At 31.8% G+C, this 17,287-nt stretch overlaps 1 protein-coding gene across 1 annotated transcript; it reads left to right on the forward strand.

Moving 5' to 3' along the window:
* Nucleotides 1–8,988: 8,988 nt before the first annotated feature.
* LOC125197317 lies at nt 8,989–10,598 on the forward strand. Its single transcript, XM_048096052.1, has 2 exons — nt 8,989–9,475; nt 10,286–10,598. Exons 1-2 carry the CDS (start codon nt 9,203–9,205, stop codon nt 10,400–10,402), a joined length of 390 nt encoding a protein of 129 aa, XP_047952009.1. The 5' UTR covers nt 8,989–9,202; the 3' UTR covers nt 10,403–10,598.
* The last annotated feature ends 6,689 nt before the right edge of the window (nt 10,599–17,287 follow it).

Below are 17,287 nucleotides of genomic sequence, written 5' to 3' on the forward strand. Positions count from 1 at the left end.
ATTTCCTTCTCAAATCCATCATCAAAATTCAAGGCATAACTATATGGATCATATTGGAACCTCACTTGTTGTTTGCTCGTCGTCTTCGTCGCCGCCTCTCGTATTCTCCAGCAGAGCCTTCTGCAGTGGCTTTGAATTCTTCCTAGTCTTTGTATGAACCCCATTTTTCACACAATATTCGAACTACTTTGTTTTTTTGGAGAGAGGAAAATGTGAATGAGTTGCATTGCAAAGAGATTTCGTGAATATATATAAGCCAGAAAATGAAGGGCCTCAATTATTCCATGAGAATTGGAAAGAAATGAAAGAGGATTGAGCTAAAGACAAGAGACAAGAAATGTTAAAAAAGTAAAGATTTTAAAAAATCCTTAAGGTTTTTACATTGGGGGACTCAAAATTCCAAGTATAATATTTGTACACACATTCACACAGTAGGCTCATTTCACTATCAAGGTGGTTACACAGTGACTGCCAAACACTCTTAACATTTTCTTAGATTTCTAACTTTGAAATAACTTACTATTCATTGCTATATAGTTAAAATGCTTCCACAAATGCTCAATTTATACTGTTGTAGTACAATTTTTAGCATAGATTTGCAGTAGGATACTCATATAGATATTCACTAATTTTGGTGTATAGTCAGAGGTTCAAATAATGTTAATAGTTTTTTTATATGATGCATCAATACCTATTCTTGTTCTTGGTTGTTTGAAAGCTAGGTTTCATTTTTTTTAGTTGGATGTATTCGAGAAGGTTAGTGTGGAGAAATGAGAATTGTGTTCTTTTTATTTTGGTTCAAAATCTAGTTTTACAAAGTTTAATATACTTACATTATTCTTACTTATTTTGTTTCCTAAACAATACTCCGTTTGGTACGTATAATTGAATTCATTATGATATGTACTCGTATGTCTATATCATTCTACTCCTTATTTTGACTTCAAAAGAATAACTTAGTAAATAATTTAAAATATAACTGAATCCATAATTATATGTACTCATACATACCAATGAATGATACCATTCACCTCGTATAGAATATGATTGAAAAAACAAAATTTTACCCCTCAATGACAAATTACAGTAAGTCATTAAACAATTTTGTGATGAAATTTGCGTAGATATTATTCCATTCTATTTACAGCTGGTTGATATTGATTTGAAACTGTTCTCCAATATTCTCTTGGAGCTAATAAGACAGAGGGTGGAATTTATGTATACGTATAAAAATACAAACATGGTCCATATATATGTTTGATGTATTCATATGTTTCTGATACATCAAATCAACAAACCCTTTTTATGTGAAACTCCTTTTGTTTGCAACAAAAGTTGATAAAAAGTGGCCTTAAATAGAACTGGATTTTTCTTGCAGCAATATTTTTGTTTGTTTCTAAAAAACTACTTAGCCAATTATCCATACTCTCATTTTATTCTCTCTCGTCTCAATCAACACTCCCCTTCCTCCCATACTATTTTATTTAGATGTAAATGATACTAATATTAGTACTACTATATAACATAATTTAATGAAATGATATGCCCTGAAATAAAGAACTATGCAGCCTTAGGAGAAAATATTCAGTGGTCCTGGCATACCACGTGGAAAAATGATGTGGTATATCTTTCCAATAATATTATGACAAATAAACATATACAATGAGCCAACTTCCAACTAGAAGCATACATGGCTATGCAATATATGGAAGTTTTGCATATTACATATATAATAAATATAGCCATAAATAAAACACGTATCTATTTTTCCATGAACTTAAAATTTTCACATCAATTAAAAAAGTCATTGTTGCTGCTATATATTGCGAAGATTTTTTTTCAAAAATTTTAATCAACAACTTGTGTGATAGAATTTGCTTTTATTTTTTATCGTTAGCACTTTTATAGCTAGTATTTCACACAATAAAATATAAAGATAGTTAATAGTATAATATTGAAAATGTTTAAAAAGTTCAAAAGGTTTATTTTTATGCAATTAAAAGGAAATTATATTGGTAAAAGGATATAAACTATAATACCAATAAGAAATAATTTTATAAAACGAAATATGTAGAATTTATAATTACTTAATCAAAAAAGAACAATTATAAAGCAAAGAAAATAAAACTACACAAATAACATACCGCACATATATATATGTATCTTGCACAAGAGATAATTTTTTTTAAAATACAATTCTTACTAGTAATATTTAACATATAATTTTTTTAAAAAGTTTCAGGTTTGCACATAATAACTACTCTACAAATTTATCTTGTTGAAAGACTGAAATAAACTTATATATGAACATATTATATCGCACTAGTAGTTAAAAACATATTTACTTGACTTAAAAAAATTAAATTTTGTTCATTGATTCTGCTAAATTGTATTATGAAGTAGTATGTTTTAATTTATATGTGTATATATTAGTATATATGGGACATGCAAAACTTCCAAATCCAATTAAATTTCTTCCGTTAGATAAGTTTATATATGGATATATGTATTATATGTGAAATATGCAAAACTTCCATATATTGCATAGCCATGTATGCTTCTAGTTGGAGGTTGGCTCATTGTATATGTTTATTTGTCACAATATTATTGGAAGGACATACCACGTCATCTTTCCACGTGGTATACCAGGACCACTGAATATTTTCTCCTTCAATAGGCCTTAGAGCATCCACAATAGTGGACTAGCGCGCGGACTAGCGTGACCGGTGAGCGGCAGACAGACTAGCCAGACAGACGAGAGGTCGTTTGTCGGAATTGGCGCTAGTCCGTCCGCTATTGTGGGCTCCCGACGGACTAGCGCACAGACTAGCGGGTTTTTCGATATTTTTTTATTAATGTAATTTTTCTTTAATTATGTACTTTTTTAATTTATATAAAATGGTTGCATTTTCCCCGTATTCGTGTCAAAATTTTAATTTCGTATTTGTGAATTTGTGATTTTGTTTGTTGGCTGGTCCTAGTGCTAGTCCACACTATTGTGGATGCTCTTAAGTCTTAACCTCAATTGGCACTTTGCAAATTGAAGTTTGGTAGAATTATTTTTCAAAATTTGAAAATTATGAAATGTCTTATGATATCTTTAAAGAAATTTTAGTGCAATGACAAACCTCTAAAGGCTGTTTGCAATTTTGTACCTTTTCACCTTAACCTCAATTGGCTCTTTGCAAATTGGTATATTCAGAATTCAGACAAAAACAAGAAAAAAACATCTTTGTAAATAGACCAAATCTTGCGAATACTTTTAAAATTTCATCATTTCTATTTGTTTAGAACAAAATCAGACCTATACAACTAAGAGAATGTGATATACTATTACTTAGCCAAATGGCTAAACGATTTTCCTGTGTAGATTGAGTTATTTTTCTTGTAAATTCCCAAGAAAACAAATATTTTGGACTTTTGGAATAGAAAAAATGTAGATTGGTCCAATAATAGAGTGAAATAGTTAGTGGGCCTTAACTGGTTGGAATGAGATGGGTGTGATGTGGGCTAGTCAGTGTGGTTGGCATCTTATGACAGTGGCTCCAGTTTTATCAAACACAAATTTCATCCCCATCTTATTACTTTTTGGTCCATTTTATTCAGAAAGTGAGAGTTTTTTATGATTTTTTGTCTCATATACAAATTGAATTCAACAACACAGAGTACAATATATAGAATATACATTTTATTCTAATTTTTTTTTCTTACATGGCAATTAAAAATGATGAGATTTGAATCCTAAAACCTTTGAAGTCCAAAATGCTCAAACTATCAAAATAAGTAAGTAGAGATTCACCAAGCCCTAGAAAACAAAGTTACCGTAAATATACTATTCATAAATGTTACTCCCATCGTCCCTAATAATTTATCACCATTGACTCAACACGGATTTTAAGAAATGTAATAAAAAGTGGGTTGAAAAAATTAGTGGAATATGAGTCTTACTTTTTTATATTAATTTTATAATAAAATATGAATGAATGAATTAGAGGAATGTGAGATCCACTACCAAAAATTAAAAAAAAAAGTGAAAGATTACAAATTTTTAGGAACAAATCAAAATGGAATAAATGACAAATTTTTAGAGACAGTTGGAATAAATAATTAGAGGCATCTCAGTATAACAAAAGCATTAAAGCAAGAGACCAACCAAAACTATAACAAAACCACGTAAGGACAAACAACATATCACGAACTAACCACCAAGTCAATCTAAAGGGAGGACTCGCCGGTCTAAATTGCATAGAGAAAGGAGAACATACACATGAAGTCGTGTTAGCCGTGCTAGTAGCCACAATTTAGATGAGTAAGCATGGTCAAGTATAGTTTGACAGTAACCTATTTATTAATTAATAGCGGAGTAAAGACAGTTCTTAACATATAGTCGTTTTATCAATTTGATTTTAAATATTATTTTTTTGATTATTAGGTACCTCACAAGTGAACTCGGACCCAAATCGGTCCTAAATTAACAGAAGCGTCTAAAATAGACGTCAACGTCATTTAATCAAATACCAAAAATTAACCATTTTAATTGTAATTAGTTACGGCTGATTAAAATTCTTAATTTCTAATTCTATCAGCGCCTAATCCTCCATTTCATCATCAAAGCTCCTCTTCCTCCCCAATTTTATTCTTCTGCATCGTCAACGCTTGTCAAGCCCTCGTCGCTCTTCGAGCTTATAGCCCCCAAATTCTACAGCCTCGAGCTCTGCCGCAGCGCCGCCCTCTTCTGAAACAGAGTCGACTGCGCTCCCACCGGCGGCTGAACCTCGAGAGGCCTCAACAGCTTAGTCCTGTTGGGATTCAATCCCACTCCACAATCCACAGCTAGGGTCGAAAATTGAGAATTAAATCAGTCAAAACCCATCATCATAGGTGCAGAAACCGCGTTCGGAGCGCGGAACTAGCTCTGATCACAGCTCAAATCGAAGCTGCCATTATCAAAATTAGCGGTGGAGAGAGGGCATTGCGGATTTAGGGGGTAAAAAAGCGGGCATCTGGAAGGGCTAGGAGGGAGAGCAGGAGGAAGAGGAATCCAAAGGATTGAATAAAAGAGAGTTGAATTCAGGGAGGTTGAACGGATTGGGGGAGGAAGATTTCGTCACTGAGCGTGGATTTGGGTGAATTCGGGATCGAATTGGAGGGGAAGAGGAAGCTGGGGCATTTTGTGGTTTGATGGGTTTTGATGATGGTTTTTTTTTTTAATCCGTATTGGTGGGAGGCCGAGGGACCGGAACTGGGAGAGACGTAGACGGTGGATTTGCTGGCGGAGGAAAGGAACAGGCTGGCGGCGGTGGCGGTGGTGGAGAGCGTAGAGGGTGAGGAGAGAGAGAGTGAGGAAGAAGATGAAAGTGTGTGTGGGAATTTTACCGGAAAACACCAATTTTTTAAATTTTTGATGATATAATTAAAATGGTTAATTTTTGGTCAAAACATAATTAAATGAGGTTGACCGTCTATTTTATACAGTTCTGTTAATTTAGGACTGATTCGGATTCGAGTTCATTTGAGAGGGACCAAATAATCAAAAAGATAATGTTTATGACCAAATTGATAAAACGGTCATATGTTAGGGACCACATTTGGCCTTTAGTCTTAACAGTGGAGTAGTATTTTGTAATTTAATTGTTTCTACCATATCAAATTTGGACACGTTTGCAAGATTAATGTTAAAAATATGTAACGAAGATGACAAAAAAGTACTAATTAAATGACCACCATATATTGGCACGCAATGGCACGGACGAAGTTTGGCTATCTCGAACGTGTCCACATACATATTAACACGTGATGCCTGTTTGGAACATTATGAGTATTAGGAATTTAAGAACTTAGTAGTGAATGGTAATATTATAACAGATTGGATACACATCATTAGACGAAGATAATTCGTCATTTTGGTTCATATCTAAGTTGTTATATGGAGTACAATAATCTTCTCTAATGTTTCATGTGCTGCACATAAGTTATAAATTGTATACTTTTTCATTAAAAAAATCAACACATTTAATCTCTCTTGTTTTATTAAATTTCTATTATTTTTCTTTAATAATCTACTTTATTGTTTAGTTTACTTTATTATTTATTCACTTATCTATTTTATTCTATATTGTTGTTAAGGGTCTTTTTAGTCTAAAAAATGAAGGATCTAAAACGAGCAAAATACAAAGTTCAAGAATGTTCCATAATGCTATTTTTAAGGATGGTAACTGTTTGAACCCTAAACTCACTCTACACATTTTGGAGAGTTATGTTGTGGGCTTCTGCTTCCTCCGTTTCAGTACATGTAAGACATTTCTTTTGGGAATAGGTTCTTAGGTAGTATATACTCGTATTTAGTGAATAAATGAAAAGAGATAAAGTATATATGAAAGATGATAAATTAAGAGAGATAGAGTGTTGCTTTTGGCCATAAAAGAAAATGTGTCACTTATAATGTGACGGAGGGAGTATCATTCATCTCCATAATTAAATTGATGCCAATATCTAACAACAACGCACACCATCTCCGATCAAAATGTTTTTCCTCTTTTGATAATTTGGTTGTCGTTGTCGAATTGCAGCTCGAACGATAAATTTATATTCTCTTAGCATTTTCGCAGATACCTTTCTAGAAGATAACGTCCTTTAGTCACTCATTTTTTTTTTTTCTGATAATCAAAAGGCTCAACCGAAAAAACAGCGAGCAAGCAAACAAAAACAACTGAGTCCAAAGTACCAGAAGTCTAAAGTCAAAGCTAAACTAACAACCAACCAAACAAAGACACACAAACCTCAAAAGAAGCACACAAACGCTAACCACAAGCAAGCCCGCACAACATAGCACAAAACAACAAGTCGAGTGAAAGAAGAAGGTCACCTCCTCAATGATCAAAATACTGAGCATACATTTGCCAAAGATATATGGAAGCCTTGATGTGATTGTGATTAAAATTTAAATAGATGGACACGAGCAGTCATGAAATAATTACAAACATGGTAAGATTAACATTATTAATTTGGCAAGATAAATTTGGATAATTTATACGAACGTCGAAAATTTGCAAGGTCTGACCAAATTTTGAGAAGAAAAACTTGAATTTTGTGATGTTGATTTGACTCACGTATAGGAATCAAACCAATTTGAAAAGCAATTCATAATATATAAATGTGACATTTTATTGGAATGGCGGTGATGAAAAAGATGTGAGAATTCGAACTGATGAAAAGAGTGAAATTAGAGAAATGATGGTGATGAATATTTATGTACATAAGCATAGTTGTTGAAATTGCGTTCTTTTTTGAAAATTGGTAACTTCAAAAAAAATAAAAATAAAACATTGAGGGAGAGAAAAGAAAAAAAGACAAGAGAAAAGAAGCGAAAACATGATAAAGTGAAAGTGTTGCACAACTGCACAAGTGCGGCTTGAAATCACCAAGTGTGGCTCGTGGTGTTCAGACATGTCCACTATGATCAATTCTGCTGAGATGCTTCCCAAAAAATCCCCCCATTTTAAATCATTTTATATATGCTTTGCATACCAGTGATTTGCAACTTGTTTATTATTCTAAAACTTTATCTACTTGAATTTTAAATAAACTTACATAAAATCAAATAGATGAAAATAATTTGGTACTAACATATTGATTAATTTAGAAAAACAATACTATTAAAATATAAAAAGTTTGGAGAAATATACATGTTGTAGACTTGTAGGTCATCTATCTTTACTTTATAAATGGGATCATATCAAAAGAATTGTTTGTCCAAAATAGGTAATACATCCAATTTATCCTAAATTTATGGTTGTCTTGTTTGGTTTTTTCCAATCAATCCTAAAACTTTTATTGATGATGTTTCATAATCACTCATAAACCTATATAGGCTACTCCTATTATTTATAACCTAATGTTTTCTGTGACGATGAAATTCAAGCTACCCTCATTATTATGATTCTAAACTTTTACTTTTTTGTGACCAGTAAAAAAATAGTACTATATTTTCATTAAAATAATAAAGTGCTTACTTTTTTCATGCATCAATAGGTTGAGAACTGTGAGAGTTATTGAGTAAGTATTGTATTGAGTACTAAGATGAGAAAATTTAAAAATTAAAAAAAGTTGGAGTCAAAGATGTTTTTCCTCTGAAACTGTACAGTTATTTTAATACAGAACCTACACCAAAATGATACTAAAATTAATTAGAAATATCCCAAGTAATTGAGTACTAATATTTTATAACTAAGAAATTATAATGTCAATCATCAGCAACAAGTATAAATGTACCGCACCATATGCAAATTTGTGGAGTATATGATGGAAAGAAGTAATGGGCCGGTTACTGGGCCTATATTCTTTGATTTTATGTTTGTATTGGATTTACAAATGTTCAATGCAAATAGATTATTCAACGATTTTTTTATACTACTAGTAGCATTTTTTTTTAAAAAAATTCACTATTGCTACATTCCACTCTAAGTAGTATCAACATAATACTCTTCGATTTTATTATATAGGCACCATTATTATTGATATACAAATGTCCTTTGCAAATATACTTTTGTTAGTTTATTATGGCAAATATGTGATGTGAGCACATAAAGTTACTTGACTTTAACATTATGTGGAATCTAATGTATTGTATTGAACGCTCGCCTATGTGCTAGTGCGAAGCTTATCGAGTATTTTATGTGTGGGAGGATATATATTGATTTGTATTACTCCCACTTTAGGAGTCTCATTCACTTTTCTGCACCTGTTTTATAAAATTGATAGTAATAAATAGTGAAAGTGGAGAAATGGACAAGTAAGAGAGATAATAATGTTGAGAAGTCGCTTCACTACATTATCCTCTTTCTTACTTTATCATTTATCTGCTTTAACTATTTATTCTCATTTTTATAAAACGGGTGCAGAAAAGTGACTGAGACTCCTAAAGCACGACGGAAGGAGTAATAAATTGAAAGGCAAGTACATGAATTATGGTTAAAAAGTGGTTAGGACTAGAAATTGCACGTGAATGAAAATCACACAAGAGCAACGCAGACAAAGCTTGTCCCTTCAACCTTTCAACCTTCAACTGTCAAACAACAACAACATAGACGACCTTCTCTCTCTCTCCAAACTGATCATACAAACAAAAAGAGAGAAATTAATGTTTGTGATTATGTTGAGTTAAAGATCTCATCTTCAATTCCACCGAAAATCACATATATCTATGAGCGGCGAAGGAGAAGGATGGGGAGGATGGCCGGCGCCGCCGCCGATGTATCTAACAAAAGACGAGCAGTGGAGCCACTTTGACGACTCCGTGAATGCAGTCTCTTTCGGCTTCGTGGCCACCGCCATTCTCATCTCCATGTTTCTCCTCATGGCCATTTTCGAAAAGTTCCTCAGAACCACCTCGCCGGAGCTCTCTCCTCCCGCCTCCCGCCGCCCCGATCATCTTATTGCTGCCGATGCCAAACCACCCTACCACCCTTCTCCTAAAGTGAGTACTATATTTTTTCTTTTTCATTTATTTTGATAAAAAGACCTATTTAAACAAAAGATTTAAGTTTTAATCCCACTTATTTCTTTTTTTCATTATCATTTATTGTAGCATTTTTCTTGATTTAGAAAATTTCAACTTTGTTGTTTCTATTGCACTGAATTAATAAACTCAACTTTAATTATTCACTTTTTGTTTTTCCTGCTTGGCTTTCATATGGCAAGCAGATTTATATGCCTTTTGTTTTCCCTTTCTTTAGTGTTCTTTTTCTTAGTGGGGGAGGATGTGTGGTGGGGTTCTGATAATAATTTCTATAAAATAACATAGTTGAAAGCTTAAAGTATTACTACTAATAACCTACATACAATGCTGTTCTTCAACTTTCATTTTCATGCTAAAATGTCTTAATTAAATAAGAGGGGATTTAAAATTTTAAATCTACAAATTAAGATCCCTAATCACTAAGAATTAAACTGCGCAAATACTAATTAAACAAATGAACTTTGTGCTTTAGTTGTTGTCTTCCATGTCATAAAGCTCACATTTTCCTTAATATATAAATTAGATCATGTGATTGTAGTACAATGAGGATTCCTCTTTGTATTTAGAAAAGTATCGACCCCATCTACTAGTTAATTTGGTGGTTTATTGGTCCCTACATAGTCGTAAGCCTATGTGATGTGCAACCCGATCACAGTCATAAGCCTAGCTCTCATTAATTGGTTTATTACATAGAAAGTGAGAGTCTTAATTAATTAGCTAGGTGTTGTTGAGATAAGGATGAGTTGTGATGTGTGATGAATTTGTTAGGCAATGGAGGTTTATGTGGTGATGCCGGGTGAGGATGTGCCGACCTTCATTGCCCATCCAGCCCTCGACTGCGTGGCCCATGATGCAACCAACATTCTAGTTTCATCAACATCTTGAATTCAAGGCTACTTTTTGTGCCTTACTTTCACTGTTAGTGTGTGTGTGTTTCTTTTGTAATGGTATGCTTTTGCAGGAATTAATTTGGCAAAATAAGTAGGAGACTTTAGAGCATGTCGATAGATGAGATGAGGTCATCATCCAATTTAACATGTATAAACATCCAACCACTGAAAATGGGCTAATTTTTAAGCACTTGGAGTAATTATTTTCGAGTGTTTTTCATATCATCCATTTGTTTTCTTTTCAGGTTTTTAGGATATATACTGTACGTACAATTTTGTGGAATGCTTTTTAAAAAATATTACTACCTCCATGAAAAAATAGTCATTTTGTTCCATTTTTTACCGTTCAACAAAATTACTCGTTTTTATCTATTTAAAGTAAGTTTTTTTTTTCTTTAGTGAGTCTCATTTTCTACTAACAATATTTCAACAACTTTTTTTCACTCTCTCTGATCTCTTTTGTGTTACCAATTTTGTGGTGTATTAAAATTCATGTAGTCTATAACTAAAATTATTATTTGTAGTAGTAGTAGTATATAATTAGTTGAAGACAAATATTATGCTAGGACTGACAATGAAAATGCACACTTTCGACATAATGTAAATGTGTTGACTGTTGTGTCGACCTAAATTCCCATAAAAAAAATTATTGTAACTATCCATATTATAAGCATTTTCTCATAACTTTGGCGTTTATCGAACAGACGATCCAACCCTTTTGTATTGTAGGAAATGATGATTACATCACTAGAGGATCATTATCCATACATTGTCGAAAAAATACTAGTAATAAAGTTTCACAATCTATATAGATAATTAATAGACGACCTATTCAATAGCAATCGTGGTGTCCAGAAATGACACCTAGTGTTTATGGATTGATGAATGATACTGGTGTGGTAAATGAAATGAAATTCACGATAAGAAGCGTCTTTCATATCGAAAGACAAAGGCTCAATAATTATTACTCCCTCCGTCCCCGAATACTTGACACGGTTTGACCCGGCACGGATTTTAAGAAATGTAATGGAAAGTGTGTTGAAAAAGTTGGTGGGATGTGGGTCCTACTTTTAAAGTATTAGTTTTATAATATATATGAGTAGAAATGAGTTAGTGGAATATGAGGTCCACTGCCAAAAATGGAAAAAGTGAACTGTGTCAAGTATTCGGGGACGGACCGATATGGCAAACTGCGTCAAGTATGCGGAGACGGAGGGAGTATTTCTCATTTTTAAAATTTTACTAGATATATATTTATAAGTACTGGAGTAACGGATCAAAGAAGAGTTATAATTCATTGAGGAATTATGTTTTAATTACTCCTTCCGTTTCACTTAAGATGTCCATATTTTTTAGTATACGAGATTTTAGAAAGAATTGTTAGATGGAGTAAGTAAAGAAAAAAATGTATTTGAATAAATGAATGAGGAGAGAAGAGAGGTGGATTTATTTTCAAATATAGGAAGTTACAATTGAATGAGACAAACTTGAAAAGAAAATTGAATAAATAGAGGGAATACATTCTTTGAAGTTTATTAGTTTCCGAGTTTACCCAAAAGTTAGTCGCTTTTTTAATCAATCAACCCTATGCAAAGATGTACGGAGTAGTTATTAAAATATTTTTGTGACTAATTCTCAAACTTTCTTCTCGACAAAAATCTACTACAATTTGTCCCTATACAAATATCCCTTTCGTCCCATTAGCCTACACTTGCTTTCAATGGTGGGTGCTGACATAGGGTGATTGATTGAATTAGCTAGCTATAAATCACATTATTATTCAAAATTAATTGTGTTTGGTCTAAGTTATCACTAATTAAACGATGGATAGATATTAACAATTAATGTGACTGAAATTTTGACCAAATTAGAACTTTATATGAAAAAGACTATACTAAGTTACTCACGGTTGTATATGGGAGTACATGGGAGTTGGACCCCTAATATCACATACTCCATTAAATATATCATCACTATCATGTAAAAGTAAAACCATATTCAACTACCCTATCATACAAAATAATATCATACCAATCAAATGCACCCTAAACATGCAAATAAATTGGGAGTTATGTACTAATCCATGCCACAATTAACAACTCCCTGCAAGCCTATAGTAAATTAGAATTGGTAACAAATTAAATGTCATTAATATGTACTTTGTTGTAAATCTATTCATTAGACAGCTATAGATACCCAATAATATCATGGTTTTCCCCCAACAGAAAATAGTACCACTACTGTTCTAACTTTTAAGTAGTAGTACCAATTAAGATTACCAACTTAGCTTGAAAATTATATCATCATCTAATGCTATTATATATCTACCTTACATAAAATTGTCCCGTTCATAGAGATCAACAAATGTAGCAACTCATGTCATTCCCTTGTTAAGTTTGATTTGCCTTGTTCATGGCCGTGTTGCTAGACCGCTATTTTTACTAATTAATAAGCATTTTATGATTAAAAACATAATGTCTTCCTCCTCAAAAAAGAAAAAACGTTCTTGAATCTTGAATAGGATTGTCAATATATTTTATGATAAAGCCAACCAAAAACAGCGTTAGTAAATATTATAGTATTAATTGTGGTTATTATGGGGTGGTTGTGGAGAAATGAGGCCTTTCTCAAACAAATACTACTAGTGGTTGCTTCTGATTAAATATTTTTAACAGAAATCAATTAATTTGATTTCTGGACATCTCAACCCATAATGAACAAATATACTTACCAAAATACATCAGAGCTGCGAATATTCGGAATGGGCTGTTTGCTACACAAATGAATAATGAAATAAAACTTGAACACATTGTTAAGATATTAGGTTAGTATTAATATCAAAAAAGAAAAGGTTAGTACTTAGTATCAACATCAAACATTATGACAGTTAGGCAAAGTGTACGTGTCTAATTAGGTTACTATAAGTGAAATTAAAATAACAAATTTTATCCACTTAAAGTGAAGTTTAGCATTTATCTTTGACTTTAACATTAACATCATATATTAACAAAATATAAAATATAATCGGTTCTATTTAACATAATTTATTTATCTTTCTAGTCCAAGAATTGGGTGTATAGGGTATATAGTACGTAGATCGCAACCGTTAAATAAAAACATATTTCTAACAAATTAAATTATGTCAAATGAATAGTATATATATATTCTATTTACAAAACCTATTAATGCTCCTTTCTAAGGTATTAATGAGTGATTGGAGCATATACAATATTAAGAAAATTTGTAAACTAATTGCATTCATCACAATATATAGAGCCCACACTGGCTTCGAGCATTTCTAAACTGTATTATACACATTAAACGTCCAATATAAATATCTTCAGTGTCATTTTCAATCATTAATATATTGGAAATTACGGTTACATATATGTATTCAATATGAATATTTTGTAGGTGTAATTTATAATTTGATTATATTGGTCGATTTTTCTTTCTAATTTTTTTTGTATAGTAGTTTTTTAGTACGTAGTTTCTATTTTGTGATAAAAAAAAATATGCATTCTAATTCATCTAATTTATTTATATGTAAAGTACATATAGTGTTATTTTTATTATTTATTTTAGTATATTTGTTCAGACGGTGATATGTTTAGTTGTATTATTTATTTTTGAGTAAAGGCCAAAAGTGGTCCTGAACATATGACCATTTTATGTTTTTTGTCATAAACATTATCTTTTGGACTTTGTGGTCCTGAACATATGAAAATTTGATCATTTTGGTCCTCCGTCAACATTTCCGTTAAAAACTAACGGTCAACGAGTTTAATCCCGATTTTGACCAAATTAAACTTTTAATTCTGATTTTTTTAATCGCTAATTAATTCTCTAATTATTTTTACACTTCAATTTCATCTTCTTCATTCCTCTCATCTTTACTTCTTCCTTCCTTTTCCTCTCAAACCCTTCTTCCTTGAAACAGAAAAATATCATCTCTGCCACACTACAATTCGGAATCGGAATATCATCTTCTCTGCTATCATCCAGCTTCTTATCCCCTTTCTCAACTGCAACTGCAATTCACACTCCAACAATTTCAATGACCGCCTCCTCTCTCTCCGCCACATTCTCCGCCCTCTCCCTCAATTATTCTCCCACCGCCTCCTATTCTCCAATTCCAAAACCCCCCTCTCTCCTCCTCAAATCCCCCCATCCCCTCCCGCTGGCAAAGGTTGCCTCCGGCGATTTCGAGATCCCCTTCCTCGAAGGCGAAGACGGCGAGGATACCGGCGCATTCAGCCCCCCGACGGCTTGGAGTCGTGGAGCTCCTGCGCGGCGTCGGCCAGCTGCGAGAGGGAGAAGTGGTTCGAATTCGCCGCCAGGATTGAGCTCGAAGCTGTTCGGAGCTCCAGCAGCAGTTTAACGGCGGAGGCTGAAGAAACAAGAACCCTAAACATATTATTTAATTCTAATTTTAAAAGAATATTTATAAAACTAATTAGGGAATTAATTATGGCGTAAAAAATCAGAATTATACGTTTATTTTGGTCAAAATCGGGATTAAACCCGTTGACCGTTAGTTTTTAACGGAAATGTTGACGGAGGACCAAAATGATCAAATTTTCATATGTTCAGGACCACAAAATCCAAAAGATAATATTTATGACCAAAAACATAAAATGACCATAGGTTCATGACCAATTTTGACCTTTACTCTTTATTTTTATATTAGGAGTATTAGATTTGACATCTGCTCTTCTCTACTTCTCTCTATTTAATACGGCCTTCTTTCCTTCATCCATAAACATGTTTTAGTCATAAGTAGCTAATTAATTTTGGATCAAATAATAATTATAAAATAATTATACAAAACTAATGATAACTTTTACTTTAAAATCTGATTATATATATTTGTTTAACTACATGAAAAAAAAAGAAATGGATCAAGTTCTAATGTTTACTAACTAGAATTAAGCTTAGAAGATATTACACTTATCCTCCATTTAATAGGTGGGGGTTGAGTTATTTTCAAGATAAATGAGGAATTATAGTAGTAGTAATTATTTATCCTCTTTATACAAAAGTAAAAAACTTAAACATCGCTATAAGTTACTTAAAATACGAAGTCAAACATATGTAGCTATCTTTATGCGTTAATTAACTAGGCATTACGCTAAAACAAGATAATTAAATGTGTTAATAACTTTTAAACATAAATGTGTTACCAAAGAAAACGAATGCATTCGAATATAACAGGCAACCAATAATTTAATTATTGTTCCAGTCCATTTCCTCGATCTCTATTATAGCTATTCCAATATCTACTTATGATTGGCTAGCTCAAATTTCGAATCTATAATATTTCAGTCACGACGTGAGTCATACACCTATGTTTTAGTTTTAAATTTAATTTTATACTTAAACTATTGGTTAGTTTGATAAACAATTCTCAGGAACAATTGATAATCATAACAAAATACATGAACTGTTTGAAACTAATCAAAAATAGATTAAATTACTACTACAATAATAAGATATTTATAGTACTACTACATTTTCAAATATATTGCATATTTTACTAGATACTCCCTCCGTCCCAGTTTTATAGTCACATTTTGCCATAAAAGTCCATCCCACATTTATTGTCACATTTAGAATTTTCCATATTTGGATATAAAATTTTACCCTATTATTCACTAAAATTACACTCAAATGTCATTATCAACACAAAAATAAACCAAAACAAAAATCAAAAATCAAAAAGTCAAAAGGGACCCACCTTCAACCAGCTCACTTCATTTATTACACACTCCACCATCCACTTCATTTATTACCCACACCACCATCTCACTTCATTAATTACACACTCCACCAATTCCTTAAAACCCGTTGCCATAACTAAATGTGACTATAAATTTGGGACGGAGGAAGTATTTATATTAGGTGATGGTTCATTGATCAAAACTTTTTTTAAACTCATAACACAAAAGTATATCGATTCTTAAATACACTAGTTGACACTACAAACAATATCAATTCATGATCTAACATCAATTCGCTGATTCATAAATACCAATTTATGACTTAATATCAGCTTATGATTTAATTAATGAATTATACTGAATCAAGAATTGATACTCCTCTGTCACATGTTAATCGCACTTTTCTATTTCGAGTCGTCTCAAACTATTTACACTTTTCTATTTTTAGTAAGAATTAGAGTATTTAATAAATATATTAAAGTTAATTAAGTATTCCCAGATAGCTTATTAAACTTAAAATACTAATTTAATTACAGTAGAAAATTAATCTCAAATTTACGATCCTAAAATAAAAATTGCAAGTAACACGCGACAAATGAAAATGAAGTATGTTTTATAATGCCAACTAATATAAATATACTATCAAAAAACTAATATGATCTGCACTTCTGAAAGTATTAGTTTAAAAAAAAGTTCTCATTTATTTTAATTTAAAACAATTTTGCTTCCATTTTAGAAAACAGTTTTGTACTCCATTTGATTGTAATTATGAATATCTAACTAATAATATAGGACACAAACCAAATTTTCCTTCAAATTAAACATATACTACTACTTTCACATTACGCAAACCTTGTTGAGTCAAAATTAAGACGAATTTATAAATAAAAAAATGTAAAGATTCAAACGTGTGATGAAATTGATATCGAAATGAAGCGATCTAAAATGTGGAAACACATTCTGCCGTCCAAAACTGTAGTGCACATGGCGCATGTTATCTCTCTTCAATCATTTTCCAACCGATTTAATTCATTATTAATCACTCTTCTAAATATAATCCAATAAATTATTAACCATTTTCTACGCATATAGTTATAGTTCAACAATTTTTATAAAAATAAATAAGGAAAATATATACCCCAATAATTAGTGCATATACA

Source organism: Salvia hispanica, chromosome 6 (genome assembly GCF_023119035.1).
Source record: "Salvia hispanica cultivar TCC Black 2014 chromosome 6, UniMelb_Shisp_WGS_1.0, whole genome shotgun sequence".
Taxonomy (NCBI): Eukaryota; Viridiplantae; Streptophyta; class Magnoliopsida; order Lamiales; family Lamiaceae; genus Salvia; species Salvia hispanica.

Excerpts from the sequence above, each read along its gene's own strand:
- LOC125197317 (XM_048096052.1), top strand. The coding sequence starts at position 9,203 with ATGAGCGGCGAAGGAGAAGGATGGGGAGGATGGCCGGCGCCGCCGCCG. Across the intron at positions 9,476-10,285 it reads CCTACCACCCTTCTCCTAAA|GCAATGGAGGTTTATGTGGT; the intron begins GTGAGTACTATA and ends TGAATTTGTTAG.